The 16,095-nt window shown below is 43.9% G+C and overlaps 1 protein-coding gene across 22 annotated transcripts in view; it reads right to left on the bottom strand.

Annotated features, from left to right (window-relative positions):
- The window catches only part of arhgap44 (Rho GTPase activating protein 44), a 136,883-nt gene extending 130,922 nt beyond the window's left edge, over nucleotides 1–5,961 (bottom strand). For 4 of the 22 annotated variants that reach the window (XR_010002928.1, XR_010002927.1, XR_010002930.1 and 1 more), the window contains exon 1: nucleotides 5,420–5,961. Coding sequence is in view for 13 of the 22 variants with exons in the window: in XM_062970696.1 (XP_062826766.1) it covers nucleotides 5,420–5,472 (53 nt within the window). In the remaining 9 variants the exon portion in view is untranslated. The remainder of the gene's footprint in view (nucleotides 1–5,419) is intronic. The other 18 variants (XR_010002926.1, XR_010002923.1, XM_062970693.1 and 15 more) reach the window with 8 other exon arrangements.
- Nucleotides 5,962–16,095: the final 10,134 nt, after the last annotated feature.

Below are 16,095 nucleotides of genomic sequence, written 5' to 3'. Positions count from 1 at the left end.
ACCACCATAGTAATTGCATGAGGGACAAAAAGAACTGTCAGACAGATAAAAAGCAGGACATTCACATTATTAAGCAGAGAACACACAAACACATGTGTGCTTATTCAAAATTATTCGGACTATTTTTCTAGTTGCAACCTGCAAATATCTTTCATTTTGTCTCCAGCACTAGCCTCTTTAACTCAACATGGCAGCTTCCCAACACCTCTGAACCCCAAACAAACCACGGGTCTATAAGGCAATCTACCATACATCCTATTGACATAGAAAAAACAAAAAAAGTTTTCTGGCTTCAAATAAGATAACGTAAGGGGTAGGTTCAACACAGCTAATGTCTGAGATCATATGCACAGAGGGAGGGGGAAATCCTGTCTAAGAGATATCCTATACAAGTAGAATGCAATCTAAGTGAAGGACAGACTAATGAATGAATGACTTTTCTTCTACCAATACAGACACTCCCCAAGTTATGAACAAGATATGTTCTGTAGGTTTGTCCTTAAGTTGAATGTGTATGTAAGTTGGAACAGGTACTTTTTAACATGTAACTCCAGCCAAAAATAGATATTTTCTTCCAAGGAGTAAATATCTCTCACTTCCTGTATCTCACCCCCGTTCTTAACTACAGTAGAGTCTCACTTATCCAAGATAAACGGGCCGGCAGAACCTTGGATAAGCGAAAATCTTGGATAATAAGGAGGGATTAATAAAAAAGCCTATTAAACATAAAATTACATTATGATTTTACAAATTAAGCACCAAAACATCATGTTTTACAAGAAACTGACAGAAAAAGCAGTTCAATACACAGTAATGTTATGTAGTAATTAGTGTATTTACGAATTTAGCACCAAAACATTGCAACATTTACTACAAAAACAATGACTACTAAAAGGCAGACTGCCTTGGATAATACAGAACCTTGGATAAGTGAAGCTTGGATAAGTGAGACTCTACTGTATTGAGTTGTTAGTAACTCGGGAACTGCCTGTACTTTCATTAGTAAATCCTTAAGTACACAAGTAAACTGCTGCTAGAGGAGTTTACACAGCCATGTTGGATCAGACCAATGGCCAGCATCTTTTTCTTGTAATGGTCAGCCAGGTCTCTAAGTAAAGCCTACAAGCAGGACATGAAAGCAAGGAGTATCTAATTGGCATCTAATGATTGCCAGTCGTGAAGCCGCCCTAAGTTCCTTTGCCCCCCTCCTGGGGAGTGAGAACAACAGGATACAAATGTATGAAATAACATACATACATACGGGCTGTGGCGCAGCTGGCTAGTAACCAGCTGCTATAAATCACTACTGACCGAGAGATCATGAGTTCGAAGCCCGGGTCGGGTTAAGCCTCCGACCATTAATAGCCCCGGCTTGCTGTTGACCTATGCAGCCCCGAAAGACAGTTGCACCTGTCAATTAGGGAAATTTAGGGACGCTTTATGCGGGAGGCTAATTTACAACACCATAAAACTGCCAGCAAAACACAAGGAAAGGAATGAGGAAGTACAGCCACTACTGGATGGTGAAGCAACAGCTCTCCCTCTGGCCGGAATCGTGAAGCTGGAAAAATGTTAAAAATGCCTCTGAGTCTGTCTAATGTATGTTGTTTGTCTGTTGGCATTGAATGTTTGCCATATATGTGTTCATTGTAATCCGCCCTGAGTCCCCTTCGGGGTGAGAAGGGCGGAAAGAAATACTGCAAATAAATAAATAAATAAATAAGATTTTCTTAGCATGTGATGTAGAGAGGTGATTGCTTAGAACTACTGTAGCAGAAAATTTCAGGACAAACAATGACTATTGGTTCATGATCATTTTAAAATTCAGATATATACATTTTAAAAATGCATGAAAATGCACTAAAATATCAAATCTCACATGTTCCAATTTAAATTAGTGAAAACGATGTAACTTCCAGAGGTCATAGCATTCCAATGCCCAGCAACCTTAGCCAAGCACAGCAAGCATCGAGGAACGCTGAGATCTGCTGTCCAACGATATCTGAAAAGTTGCATGATTCCCATATCCTTAGTCTGAATCCACTTGGCCATTTTGAGAGATCCGAGTCAAGTTTTTAAATCCAGAAAGAACTAGGCCAAGACTTCTGAGCATAGGACCTAACTGCAAGTTTCAATATACAGTATCTACAAAGGCTTAACAATCTTCTCCAAAAGCCATGGTGTTGCCCCTCTTTCAGATAAACCCCACTGCCACACAAGGGATAGCCAAATACACATCTGATTCATGTAGATAAAAGTGAGTTTCTAAAATAAATTTACCTATCTGTACATTGATAACAGCCAATCTGGTTTAATAATTAAGAAGTGAGTATATAATGCATCTGGATTTTTCATCCATTTGAAGAGCATACAAGCTTAACACAAAGTTTATAATGGTACAGTATGTAATTTACATACAACTAACAACCAAGGAGCCCCGGTGGCGAAGTGTATTAAAGCGCTGAGCTGCTGAACTTGCTGGCCGAAAGGACCCAGGTTCAAATCCCGGGAGCGGCTTGAGCGCCAACCTAGCAGTTCGAAAACATGCCAATGTGAGATCAATAGGTACCGCTCCAGCGGGAAGGTAACGGCGCTCCATGCAGTCATGCCGGCCACATGACCTTGGAGGTGTCGACGGACAACGCTGACTCTTCGGCTTAGAAATGGAGATGAGCACCAACCCCCAGAGTCAGACATGACTGTACTTAACTAAGTCAGGGGAAACCTTTACCTTTACCTAACAACCTACATTCAGTTTACAACTGATCTTAGGGAGCATGTCGCCCCCACAGATGGTAAAAAGTAGGACCATGGTTCACAAAAGGGAGGGAGATATAGCAGATATGTATAATGTGACTCATGATCTTTACATATTGTACAATTCCACCTCTCCCCATGCATCTTCTTCCCACTCAGGCCACCTCCCACTGCAATGTCTAATCTAGGTCATTTGTTCTGCAAATTGGCTGCTATTTTTTCTTTTGGCTTTGGAGTCCCATTGTCAGACTCTGTACAACAGAACCTAAGGTTTAAGGTCTCTCCCTACCAAGACACACTCATGCCCATAGGCTAAATAGCTGTCTGCTTTCACAGCTAAGTCACTCACCAATAAAGGATTTAGTTTCTTAAATAGATGGGATTGTTAGAAAGGAAAATAAACAAACGGCACCTCTTTGTTTCAGGGGCATGGGCATTTTCCTAGGATTCCAAATGAACCATGCAATTGGGGTGGGGGGGGGAGCAAAAAAGCTTTTAGGCACACTTATCAAAAGCAGCCTGCCCAGCAGGGCCACCTCGACTGCTGCAATTAAACTCCCAAATGTGCTGACGTGACTGGAGTCCACAAGAAGGTTTGAGTCAACTAAAAGGAAAGCAAGCTAGCAAAGAGCAGCCACAGTGCAAAGGCAGCCTGCAATTTTCAGAGAAAGAACCAGCAATAAAATCATCCCAAATTTTGTCAGCTGTGGATGGACAAAGCCATCCCAGTATTCTTCAAGGCCTCAGGGAGGAAACCCCAATGCTCACACAGCTGCTACAGAAGGGAGGTAAAGATGGTCTACAGCTGCTCACAGCTGTAAAGATGGACACATGTCAACCTGATAAATCGGAGGGAATTGATGGTGTGCTGCCGATCTGGAAAATATGAACACAAAACTGAACTGTGTAGTGCATTCAATATTTTCCCCATTTAAGCAGTCAGAAAGAGAATATAAAGTAAACAAATAGACTGTAAAATTTGTCTCATGGGATAATATTTCTCCTCCACTCCAACCCCTGGCTTACAATGATCTATCTTACACAGCTCATCTCCATCTCACAGACCTTTTATTTTCCTCATACCACGGTCTAAAATGCTGCATCCTTCAGGGGAGAGAAGAAACTGCTAGATTGCATGCTGCAAAACCACTGAGAATTATACAATCACAATAAACCAGGCTTTGGATGTAGGCCCAGCCAACACATCAGAGCCTCTTGCAGCTCCAGACCAATCCTGTCACTGGGAACAGACGAAAGATGCTCGTGGTGACACTGCCCATAAGCAAGAGCCCCATTTTGCTGGAAAGGAGTTCCTGGCAGTGATTCCTCCCAAAGTCAAATTATTGAGCCAATGGCTGCTTTGCCAACAACACCCCACCTCCATCACCAGCAAGTTCTCCCAAGAACCAGCAATCCTGAGAAATTATGATGTCTTAATCAAAACAAACAAAACAAAAAAGCTCCCTCAAACCATGGCTACCTTTGCAACCATATTTGTGGAGGAGCCTTAGCATTTGAAACTAACTCCAGAACCTGACCCTGACAGCAGGGCAAACTGAGTCTCAAGTCAGCAAAATGATTCTGGGGGTCCCATGACCTGAGCTCAGCATGCTAAGGAGGTGGTGGGGGAAAAGAAGTCAAATACGCAGGGCCTGAGTGTACCGGTGCGACGCCATCAGCCCGAATGTGGGCTTCAATAGGCTTCTTTGACAAGCATGAGCCCTGAATAAGGACATTCTGAAAGGGCAAACCAGGACAAAACTTTCTGAGGTAGGCACATGGGGTTCAAGAGAGCTTGTAAATCAAAGAAAAGAAAAATCCCCTTTAAAAAGCAAGGTAGGCCTTTTGGCACCTGACCTTGCTTGAAGAGGAAAGGCAGGTGCTGTATTTTACTAGATTGGTGCTGTGTTTTTCTTGGAGACATCTATGTCCTTCTAATCCAGGTATGGGCAAACTTTGGCCCTCCAGGTGTTTTGGACTTCAACTCCCACCATTCCTAACAGCCTCAGGCCCCTTCCTTTTCCCCCTCAGCCACTTATGCGCCTGAGGGGGAAAAGGAAAGAGCCTGAGGCTGTTAGGAATGGTGGGAGTTGAAGTCCAAAACACCTGGAGGGCCAAAGTTTGCCCATGCCTGTTCCAATCACCCTGCTTATCATTTGCCCTATTTCATGGGAGCCTCCTTGAGCCTCACTCCTATGGGAGAGGCAGGCATGGAAGCACTGAGCAGATGCAAACGCCATTCCCACCCCTAAAGAGACGCAGGGATTCTAGGCAGCCGCCTGCGAGAAGGGAAGCCCATTCCAAAAGGGAATTCTGCAGCAGGCTTCCTGCGGATGATCTATAAAGTCTGATCAGATCAAGGGCAGCTGCGAAGCAGCCTCCTTCCTGGTCGCCTCTGGAAGCGTCCAAGGAGTCCTGCGTGATCTGTGGAAATGGCCAGCCCTGCTGCCTGCTGCGCAGAGAGAGAAAAGAGGCGGGAAGGGAGATTAGGAATCGGAAGAGGGCAGGAGAAGCGGAGAAATCAGGTCGCAAAGCGCGCTCTCAGCACATCTCTCCGAAGGGGCAGAGGAGCGGGCGTTGATTTACTCTCCCCATAGATGCCCTCTGAGGTGAAACAAGGGCCCGAGGGGACCCCCTTCCCTCAACGCCTTCTCTGGCTTACCTGCCCACGGTCTGGTTGGCGAGCTGCCGCATGCGGTTGAATTGCTTCTTCATGGTGGCTCCCTTGCCTCTGCCCGGAGCGCGGGGTGGGGTGAGGGACGCGACGCCCGCTTTGGGAGGAAGGAGAGGCGAGGAGGGCGGCTACATGGCCCTTCGAGGGGTCGCCGAAGGACGGAGGGAGGCGGAGGGGGGGGCGGGAAGGAAAAGAAAGGGAAAGGGGGGGGGGGGGTCCTAGCGCTGCAGCGGGAGCGGCGACAGCGGCGCCGGCCACGGGGGGGAAGGAAGGGGGCAGCCCGCAGCCAGCGCCTCGCCAGCCTCCGGCATCCTCCCTCGCCTCGCCCTTCCCGGGCGGCTCAGCGCATCCTCCTGACCCGCGAGGGGGCCCTCATGCTGCGCCACCGCCGCCTCCACCTCGCCCGCCGCCTCCTGCTTCCCTCCCCGATCTCAACGCGCTGCGCTTCGGACCCGGCAGGGAGGGAGGGAGGGAGGGAGGGAGGGGAAGCGGCGGCGCGGACTGCGGCTGCCCAGCCTGGGGCGCTGGGAGCTGTAGTCCCCTCCTCCTCCTCCTCCGCCTCCGCCTCGTCCACCTCTTTCCTCCGAGGGGGGCGCTGCGGAGCCCAACATCTGGCCGGCGGAGCAGAGGAGAGCCTTCCCTTCCCGTGCCTCGTTCTCCCGCCCCTTGTTCGAAAGGGTTGGGTTGCTGTGAGTTTTCCAGGCTGTATGGCCATGTTCCAAAAGCATTCTCTCCTGACGTTTCGCCCATATCTGTGGCAAACATCCTCAGAGGTTGTGAAGTGTGTTGGAAACTAGGCAAATGAGGTTTCTATATCTGTGGAATGCCCAGGGTTGGAGTAAGAACTGTTGTCTGCCTGAGGCAGGTGTGAATATTGCCATTGGCCAGCTTGATTAGCGTTGAATAGCCTGGCAGCTTCAAAGTCTGGCTGTTTCCTGCTTGGGGGAATCCTTTGTTGGCTATTCAGTGCTTCCGCATTGCTTTAAGAGTGGCATAGGTGATCTTCTCCTATTGTTCTTTTTCCACCTCCTCTTCTGCTCTCTTTTCTCCTCTTCTTAGAACAGTGGTTTCCAACCTGTGGGCCGCGAGGCCTAAAATAAGGTCTGCGGTGCAGCTCTGTTGGCCCCATTTTTGGGGGCAACCCCTGGCAGTGAGACCAGGAAGATGCCTGTTGGCAGAAGCCCAGGCAAGTGATTTACCTGAGCTGCCCATTTTAAGTGAGTCCCTGCTGTGGCGAGCAAACAGATTAGGCCCAATTGAAATTAGCCAGCAAGCAAGGAGCGAAGGTGATTTTCAGCCAAGGAAGATTTTATTATCTGCAGATAAGATGCTAGCTAGTGATACATTCACGAAGTAGATTGCATACAGAATACAGTTTCATGGCCCTTTTTATACATAGGCTGCAGCCAAGCTTCTAATTCTGACCAGTCACAGAGAGGGCCTTGGTTGGCCAGTGTGTGCTGGGAACAAGGGATGATTAAGTATCGATGAATGGGGTTCCTTTTACTGAGCAGGAAAAATAACAAAGTGATTGAGGGCATTTTCTGGTCCTACCCAGGAATGCTATTGTCTTATGAGATGAATATGGCATGGCCCATTAATAGGGCTGGCCTGGCGATTCCAGACCCCAGAGAAACCAAACATCATATATTAATACAATCATGCAAAAATCATGACAGAGGATGGTTTTGGCTGTAGAAATGCTGTTTTCCTTCTGATGCGAGAGGTCCTGTTCATCAAAGGCGCAGGTGGTGAAATTAATTCTTCCCCAAGGGCGGGGAGAGGTATTCTCCCCCGTCTGAATAGAAGTATTGTGTTGCAATATCCAGGTAAAGTCCAAGAGATGGGTGAGGCTGGAAATTGATGAGGAAATTCCCAGCTTGCTTTCTTTTCCCCAGGCTATGCAATTGTGTGGGAGGCACGATATCTTTGGGTTCAGGAACAAGGTTTCCCCCAAAGGGAAGGAATGGGGATCTCAGGAGCATAAAACATTAGGTTAACACAACATATAGGCAAAATAGGAACACATAGGAAAAAAAAACATGGAACATTTAGGGCAAATTATATACATGAGAGACATAGTTTTCCAAAGTACCTTTAACAAGCCAGGCTTCCCAGAAGAAGAAGAGGAAGGAAGGCAGGCAGTTTGGAAGAAAAGGAAAAAGTGAGGAAGGAAGAAAAAGGGAAAGGGAAGGAAAAGAGGGAGAGAAGGAGGAAGAAAGGAACGGAAGGAGGGGGAAGAAGGAAGAAAAAAGAGAAAAATGGAGACTTCAGTGAGTGGGGACCTGGCCCAGGTAAACTAGATATCCCAAGGAGGGCTGGTTTTCTCATGCAATAGCTCTAGATTATTAAATAAGGTTTTCTGTGGGCTTGCAGATGACGACCACTGGATGGTATATGTTCTGTATCAGACACTAAAGCTGATGTGGTCTATCCAATGCAATTTTCTAGATCAGCACCCCAGATAACCAAACCAAATCTAAAGTTGGCCAACAACTAATTCATAACTCTTTTGGTACTAATGTTGGAGAGTGGTCCCTGGTCAAAGTGGTCCCTGGTCCCTGGGAACCACTGTCTTAGAATGATAGATTTGGAAGTGACCACACAGGCCATCCAGTCCAACTCCATTCTTCCATGCAGGAAAATCACAATCAAAGCACCCCGACAGGTGGCCATCCAGCCTCTATTTAAAAGCCTTCAAAGAAGGAGCCTCCACCAGACTTTGAGGCAGTGAGCTCCACTGTTGAATGGCTCTTTTGGTCAGGAAGTTTTTCTTAATGTTCAGGTGGAATCTCCTTTCCTGTAATTTGAACCTATTCCTCTGAACCCATTGCTCTTCTTCCAGGCCTTTCCTTGAAGCACCCAATAGCTCCTGCACAGCCTAGTGTAAGTCATACAACATTAGAAGTCACAGGCCCTGCAGTCCCTCCAAGCTTTATTGAACTCCCCCATGTCCCAACCAGCATAGCCAATGGTCAGGGATGATGGCTGGTATGTCAACGAACAGAACATTACAATTATATTGTATATCCTCTTACAGACAACATCCTTCCAACATGGTATTCTCTAAAGCAGGAGTGGTCAAAATGTGGCTCATGGGCAGCATGTGGCCTCCAGGACCCTGGCACCAATTTTTTGGGAAAACCTTTTCCCTTTTTTCTCATATTTGTTTTGTACCAGAGTGCCCCAAAATAACCTCCAGGCAGTATTATGGGCATTTCTCCCAGATTATGTTCTCTTAAAACAGTGGTTCTCAACCTGTGGGTCCCCAGGTGTTTTGGCCAACAACTCCCAGAAATCCCAGCCAGTTTACCAGCTGTCAGGATTTCTGGGAGCCGAACGCCAAAACATCTGGGGGCCCACAGGTTGAGAACCACTGTCTTAAAATAATCCCCAAATGACCTCCTACAAACTCCTTCAAACATGGTGTGAAAGTTTGAGGCAAATAATTTTGGGGGAGGGAGGATGTAATAGCCACAGACTGTTTGTTGCTTTCACTTTAGCATGTAAAGCATAGGGCATGTCCCAAGCCAATTGAATGTTTTATGCTGTCAAAGCCATGGATTCTTTTCAGTGGTGACTCATCTGTTAAAAGGGCACAACAGCATTCTCTCTTTCTTCCCTGCGGTTCTGGTGAGGATTAGGTGATGAATAGATTATGGATAGCACTTGCTAAATGGCAGGTACCTTAAACAATCAAAGACTGATAATTTTCATAAATATAATTTGTTATATATTTAATTTTGTACAGAGGAATCTGCTGGATTTTCAGCCGATAGTTTGATAATGTTAAACTTAAGTCAGATCATCAAAGTTCTCTGAAACAGCAAGGACTGAAAATTGTATGTTAAAAAACCTGTGCTTGAATGATCTAAGGTTTTTTGTTGTGTGTGTGTGTGTGTGTGTGTGTGTTGTGAACTTGTGCATGCTTTTTTTCAAACCACATATAGGATACTGATGAAGCAAACTACTGGTAAGTTAGCCTTCCCCTTTGTGAATGCTCCCACCATCCTTAGCAGCTTCTTTTCCAAGCTGGAAATTCAGGCTCAATATTATGGAATCACAGGAATTGGATCTCTGTGAAGCAACAGCACCATTTGGCATAAATAGCCGAATTCGTGTGATCTTATAAAGCACCCATTATTCCATAGCATTGAGCCATGACAATTAAAGTGGAATCAGCCTAATTCTTCAGTGTAGACATACGTTTGGTCTCTCAATTATTGTGTCATCATAAGTTGCAGATGGCAGTTAACAACAACTAATCTTAATGTATTAATCAGCAGGAAGCCTCCAGCTCTCTGGTTTTCATCACAGTATAAATAATTCTGTGAACTCTCTGAACAATAAGGTAGAAAGCAGAATACAGCGATGAATTCTAAAAGCAAGAGATGCACTATTTCTTATTAATCTAAATCTGGCTGCTATTGTTGTCATTATCTGTCAGATAGACCTGTGTATACCAGATCGTTGTGTGGTTGCTTACTACTTTTCACGACACTGTGCCAATCTGTGCTGGCCAGTGGAGCAGAACAGGGTCCTTAATGTCTGGTGGCCCCCAATGCTTTAGTGTCCAAGCCGCAGTGACAAAGAATGCCAGTATAAGGCAAAAGACAGGTAAGTACCCATGCAGGTTAAATAACAGGACATCTTCTGCAAGTTGATAACTGAGCTTTCCAAGGAAACAGTTGAACAAACATAAGTAAAAATAACTGGGAAGGTAGAAAGGCAGGAGGAGGCATGGTGACTCTGAGGTTTCTTGCGGAAAGTGGCATAAATCCAAGTAACTGCTTGCTGGAGAGTATTTTTGGATGTTTGCTTGGCACCACAATCTCTTGGTGCTCAAGGAGCAGGTTTATTGCATTTCTGCCAAAATAATTATCATGGAGAAGCTGAGAGATTCAGTGAGGTCATTGGGTAAAATCCTTGGAGACATGATGATGTCATTCTATTCTTAAGGTGATGGATCTTTTATACTTAAGAAGAATAAATATTTCAGGGAAGAAGACTGATACACTGATGGATAAGCAAATGATCCTTTAGCTCAGTGTTATTTAAAGTGGTGGGTGCCAGTCCAGGAAAGAAAGAAAGTGTTGGCACAGTGTGGAAAATTTGGTTCTTCACATCAGATAGCTTGAGAAGAACTGCCTGAGAAAGGTCACATCACTTGTTGGAAGAGTGGTGAATGGTTGGCAGATGGTTGTGTTTGTGGGCAATTCCACCTTTAGAAACATAACTGGGTTTGTGTTGGAAGTGTAGACCACGAAGTAAACTATCTGCCTCATGAAAAAGGTGGTAGATGTCCTCTAGATTTCTATATAGTCAGCTGTTCTTGTATACATTGACGCCAGGAATTGTAATCATGAATTCCTGGAAAGAGGTTGAGTAACTTTCTGTGAATTAGGAAGACTTTAGAATTACTGGTCACTGAAGGACATTATTGAACAAGCAAAGGCACAAGTACCTTTTGAACCAGCTTGGGATTGTACTGCTAGTATATAACAGAAACAAAAAAACATTTCTTAAACCAAAAATTGGGGAAAAGGCAACAGAAGCTGGGAAACATCCTATTTGGGATGAACCATCACTAAAAATTGAAACATATTTTAGATTGCTCACATGGGAGCATAAGCATATAGTGAAATACAACAAACAGTTAAAGAAGTCTAATTTTAAAATACTTGCAGCAGAAAAATCAGAAAAGGAATATCATTTATAGGTGTTTCTATGCTGATGCCAGAAGCCTCAGAGCCAAAATGGGAAAGCTAGAGTGCTTGGTTTTTACTGGAAGAGATAACTATAGTTCTGGCCATAAAAGAAGCCTGATAAAACACAAAGAACTTGTGGAATACAGTGATTTCTGCTTACAAACACTATGGAAATTATGAATAAGTGCATACTGGGCATAGTATTGCTCTGTACATTAGTAGAGGGACTCTTATCAAGCAAAAACCTTAAAATGGGCTGGTTCATCTACAGAATTTACTGTGAATGATTATGCCAGGCATCAGTAATCATAGAAAGAAAGAAAAAGAACCCTTAGTCCTAGGGATATGCTATCATCTTGCCAAACATTTCCTCATTGAGATCTTGCGATTGCGAATGAAATCAGGGATGCACTTGCTGATGACACTAATACTTTTTTAGGACAGCTAACTTTAATTTAAGAAAAGCACACCAATCAGAACTGTGACAGCAAAAAAAATGCATTAATCTTTCATTTATTTTTGAAAAAGGTGGGGGATAGAGTTTATTTCTTAATTTTATTTGGCAGGATGGGGAAATTATGGGTAGGGAATACTGTGTGGTTATTTTTGTATTTGAGTCTTTTGTTTCAGCATATATGTTTTTTATTTGTTTGTTTTAAGTTTATATATATCAGGAGCCCCTGATAGCGCAGTGGGTTAAATCGCTGAGCTGCTGAATTTGCTGACTGAAAGGTTAGAGATTTGAATCTGGGGAGTGGAATGAGCTCCTTCAGTTAGCCCCAGCTTCTGCCAACCTAGCAGTTCGAAAACATGCAAATATGAGTAGGTTAATAGGTACCGCTCTGGTGGGAAAGCAACAGCACTCCATGCAGTCATGCCGGCCACATGACCTTGGAGGCATCTACAGACAACGCTGGCTCTTCGGCTTAGAAATGGAGATGAGCACCAACCCCCAGAGTCAGACATGACTGGACTTAATATGTATATATATATATATATCTATATATATAAAAGAGTGATGGCATCAGGGCAGCGGACAAAACAACAAAACTACAGGCCCCCCAACCTCGAAATTTGACAACACAACCCATCATCCATGCCTCTAGGTTGATACAACAAAAAGAAAAGAAAAATAAAGTCCTAATTACAGGGAGAGGAATAATAGTTTTTATCCAATTGCTGCCAGTTTGAAGGCTAAGCTCCGCCCACTTGGTCTCCTAGCAACCTACTCAATCCAGGGGACAGGCACAGTTAGGCCTCACTTAGGCCACTTCCACAGATTATCAGATTTTAACTGGACTATATGGCAATGTAGACTCAAGGCCTTTCCACACAGCTATATAACCCATTTAGAATCTTATATTATCTGCTTTGAACTGGATTATCTTGACTCCACAATGCCATATAATCCACTTCAGTGTGCATACTAAACATAAAGACAACCATACAACAGACATTCAATACCACCACTACCTCAACAATTTCTCACCAACACCACCAGACAACGCCACAGCAACGCGTGGCCGGGGACAGCTAGTATAATATAAAATTAATTATACAATATATAATTAAAAAGTGATTAATAAGATCTTCCCCAGTCCTTGAAACCTGATTGTGCATGTGTGTGGGGGGGTGTTGAGGAGATAATAGCCAGGGAAAGAAAGGTTCACTTTCCCTGATTGTCAGTTTCCAACCCTCTTGAATTTTTTTCCCTTCATACCCACCTGCCAGTTAGCTCTAGAATAAAAGTTCATGTTTGCATTAGCTGTTATTTGAATTGTAGTGTTAAGGCTGAATATACTGGTAGTGGCACTTTGGTGACTGAGTACTACCATAATCTCTAATACAGCCCGTTTGAATGCCACTCTTCATTAATAAGATGGGGATAAACCTCCAATAAATTCCAAAACATAAGTGGGAACACAGGCAAGGGGGTGGATATTCTTAATTTCATTGCATCATATCCTAACTGCATGGGCACATATAGGATATACTGTAATTGTGTTTCTTCCCTGTGCCATCATTAGTAAAGATAAAGGTTTTCGCTTGACATCAAGTCTAGTTGGGGGATGGTGCTCATCTCCATTTCTAAGCCGAAGAGACATCTCGAAGGCCATGTGGCTGGCATGACTGCATGGAGCATCGTTACCTTCCTGCTGGAGACCTATTGATCTAATCGCATTTGCATGTTTTTGAACTTTGAATTGAAAAATGACAAATTGAATTTTTAAATGACAATCCAAAACAGTACAAGATAATTCTTTAAAATATAGTTTATCTATTCATGGATATCTATTCAGGAGCTCCAGTGGCAAAGTGCGTTAAAGCACTGAGCTGGAGACCAAAAGATCCCAGGTTCAAGCCCGGGAGCGGCGTGAGCGGCCGCTGTTAGCTCCAGCTTCTGCCAACCTAGCAGTTCGAAAACATGCCAATGTGAGTAGATCAATAGGTACCGCTCCGGCAGGAAGGTAACGGCGCTCCATGCAGTCATGCCGGCCACATGACCTTGGAGGTGTCTACGGATAAAGCTGGCTCTTCAGCTTAGAAATGAAGATGAGCACCAACCCCCAGAGTCAGACATGACTGGACTTAACGTCGAGGAAATCTTTACCTTTACCTATTCATGGTTATGATTTGACACAGAGAAGAAGAGGCAAGGTAAAACTATATACTGTATTAAATACAAAGTGCACAGTTTTAGAGCCCTTCCTTGTTTTTTACTTTAAATCAAAACAAGATCAAGAAATGCGGGTAAGAGAAGTTTACCCTCCCCCAGTGTTTTAATATCATCACTATCATTGGTGATCCCTAATGTTCAAATATGATTTCTTCCAAGTGTCCGGTCTTGACAGTGGGTCCGTAGGTGACTGTAGAGACCTATTCTTGATCTGCATGTTCTTTCGCAGCGAGGATATCAGTTTCCAAATGGAAGGTGGTCCCGGTTAGGGTTGGCTTGACATGTTTCTCCCTTTCATCCTCCATTCGTGCCTCTTCAAATTCCACAATACTGTTAGTAACAGCTGTTCTCCAGTTAGAGCGCTCAAGGGCCACAGTTTTTAAGGTTAGCTTTAAGTCCATCTTTGAAGCTCTTTTCCTGTCCACCAACATTCTGTTTTCTGTTCTTGAGTTGAGAATATAGTAACTTCTTTGGGAGATGGTGATCGGGCAAACCATTAACTACCTCCTCAGGAATTGTAATTAAAACCTGCTAATGAGACCTGAAATAGTTGACCTGCCCGGCAAACTGTGATAAGAACTGTGACTGATAAGAGAAATGTTTACATCTGTTAACATCTGTTGTTCCGTCCCCCAGGACGATGGTTTGCCTTACCTATTGGTCGTTTGTTTGTTTTCCCTCCTTTACATTTTGTTTCAGCCTCTGGCTGCAAAGGCCCAGGAAAGGTGGCTTGGAGTCTGCAAGAGCTGGCTGCAGTCTTCTTTGCAATGATTGGTCAAAGAGTACAACATCTTAGGACCGCCCTTTTTTAACCAGGATCTAGTCTCCATTTTGGAGCCTCATTTTGGCTATAGTCTTCCAACGTGCTGCAGCTGTGCAAAGCTAACTGGGACAAATCATCCTCAAAACCAGGCCAATCTAAGCCTATCCAAATTAGATAAGTATTGAATTATACAGATCTGGAATAGAAAATCTAATTAGAGGAGCAAGGTTATTCCGTCGCTTCTAGAACTAATCTTTGCTGTAAAGATAGGGAAGGAAAGAGTTTCTCCTTCTATTATAGACAGCGTGATTAGGGTGTAGTGGTTTTATAATCACCTTTGCCTTCTGGAACCAGGGATAATTCTGTAACTAAAACCTATAGAAATTTGTTTCATTTTCTGTAACTTTAAGGTCTGTGCCAAGTTTACAACTTTGTATGAATAAACATCTCTTTTTTTTTGAAGTTTTCCAGACTCAGTCGTTCAATATTTTTAGGACAGCTTATAGGGATTTGCAGTTCCCCCGGATAAAGGACGGCACGTTTCAGCTTTATAGTTTTTTTTTATTGTCTGGCGGATGGCACATCTGTCAACATTTGCTAACTTGATGAACTTTTGGGGCAGAGCTGCTTGTGTTTGCTAACACCAATCAAGAGGAATCAACATCTGGTCCAGGAAACTGCGGATATTCCATGATAGAAGATGTCTATAATTCATTTACAACTTTGGGACAACATTATCAGCAAAATATTGCTATATAAGTGACCTTACGACAGTCCAGAAGGTATGACAGACAGCGACACTGTTCGCCATGCTCAGTGGAGATGGTGTACGTGGGAGTGGCAGATCTGTTATGGGAAAGCAGGATTCTGTTCACTTTTTGGGGCCTCTTTTTCTCATGGGAAGAGAAAAGAGTGCGTTTTGAAGTCATGGTCTTTTTGAAGTTTTGGCGTTTTGGAACTATGTCTTGGCAGGCAGCAGTGGAAGCTGGGTCTTACCTAAGCAGGCGCTTCTCCAAGGAGGGAGAAAGAATATGGTAATATTTGTGTGCATGAAGATGGATGCATGTTGTGTGTGAATGATGAATGAAAATGAACCCCCCCCCCCTTGTTTGTTTCTTAGCCAATGTAACTGTAGGTTGTTTGTGAATCCAATGTAGTTGCATAGAATCTGTATGTTTGTATGTCTAAATGTTGTTCTTTGTTGTTCTGTAAAAGTTCTGCTATACCTCTCAGACTGAAACTGCAATAAAAAGAACCTATGCTTTAAAGTTATTGAAAAGTTATTCATAACATTTTTTGTGTCAGAAGTGGAATATTCTGTTCAGTCTGAGCAGGATGTTTTAACTTTTGTTGTAAAAGTCTTCATGACAATGGGACTGAGACGGCTTTGGTCGCCTTGATGGATGACCTCCGTAGAGAGCTTGACAGGGGGAGTGTGTCCCTGTTGGTTCTCTTAGACATCTCAGTGGCTTTTGATACCATCGACCATGGTATCCTTCTGGGACGGCTCTCCAGG

The sequence above is a fragment of the Anolis carolinensis genome, chromosome 2 (genome assembly GCF_035594765.1).
Source record: "Anolis carolinensis isolate JA03-04 chromosome 2, rAnoCar3.1.pri, whole genome shotgun sequence".
NCBI classification, from domain to species: domain Eukaryota; kingdom Metazoa; phylum Chordata; class Lepidosauria; order Squamata; family Dactyloidae; genus Anolis; species Anolis carolinensis.
Note: the sequence above shows the minus strand (reverse complement) of the source record. Positions and strands in the feature narration are given on the sequence as shown.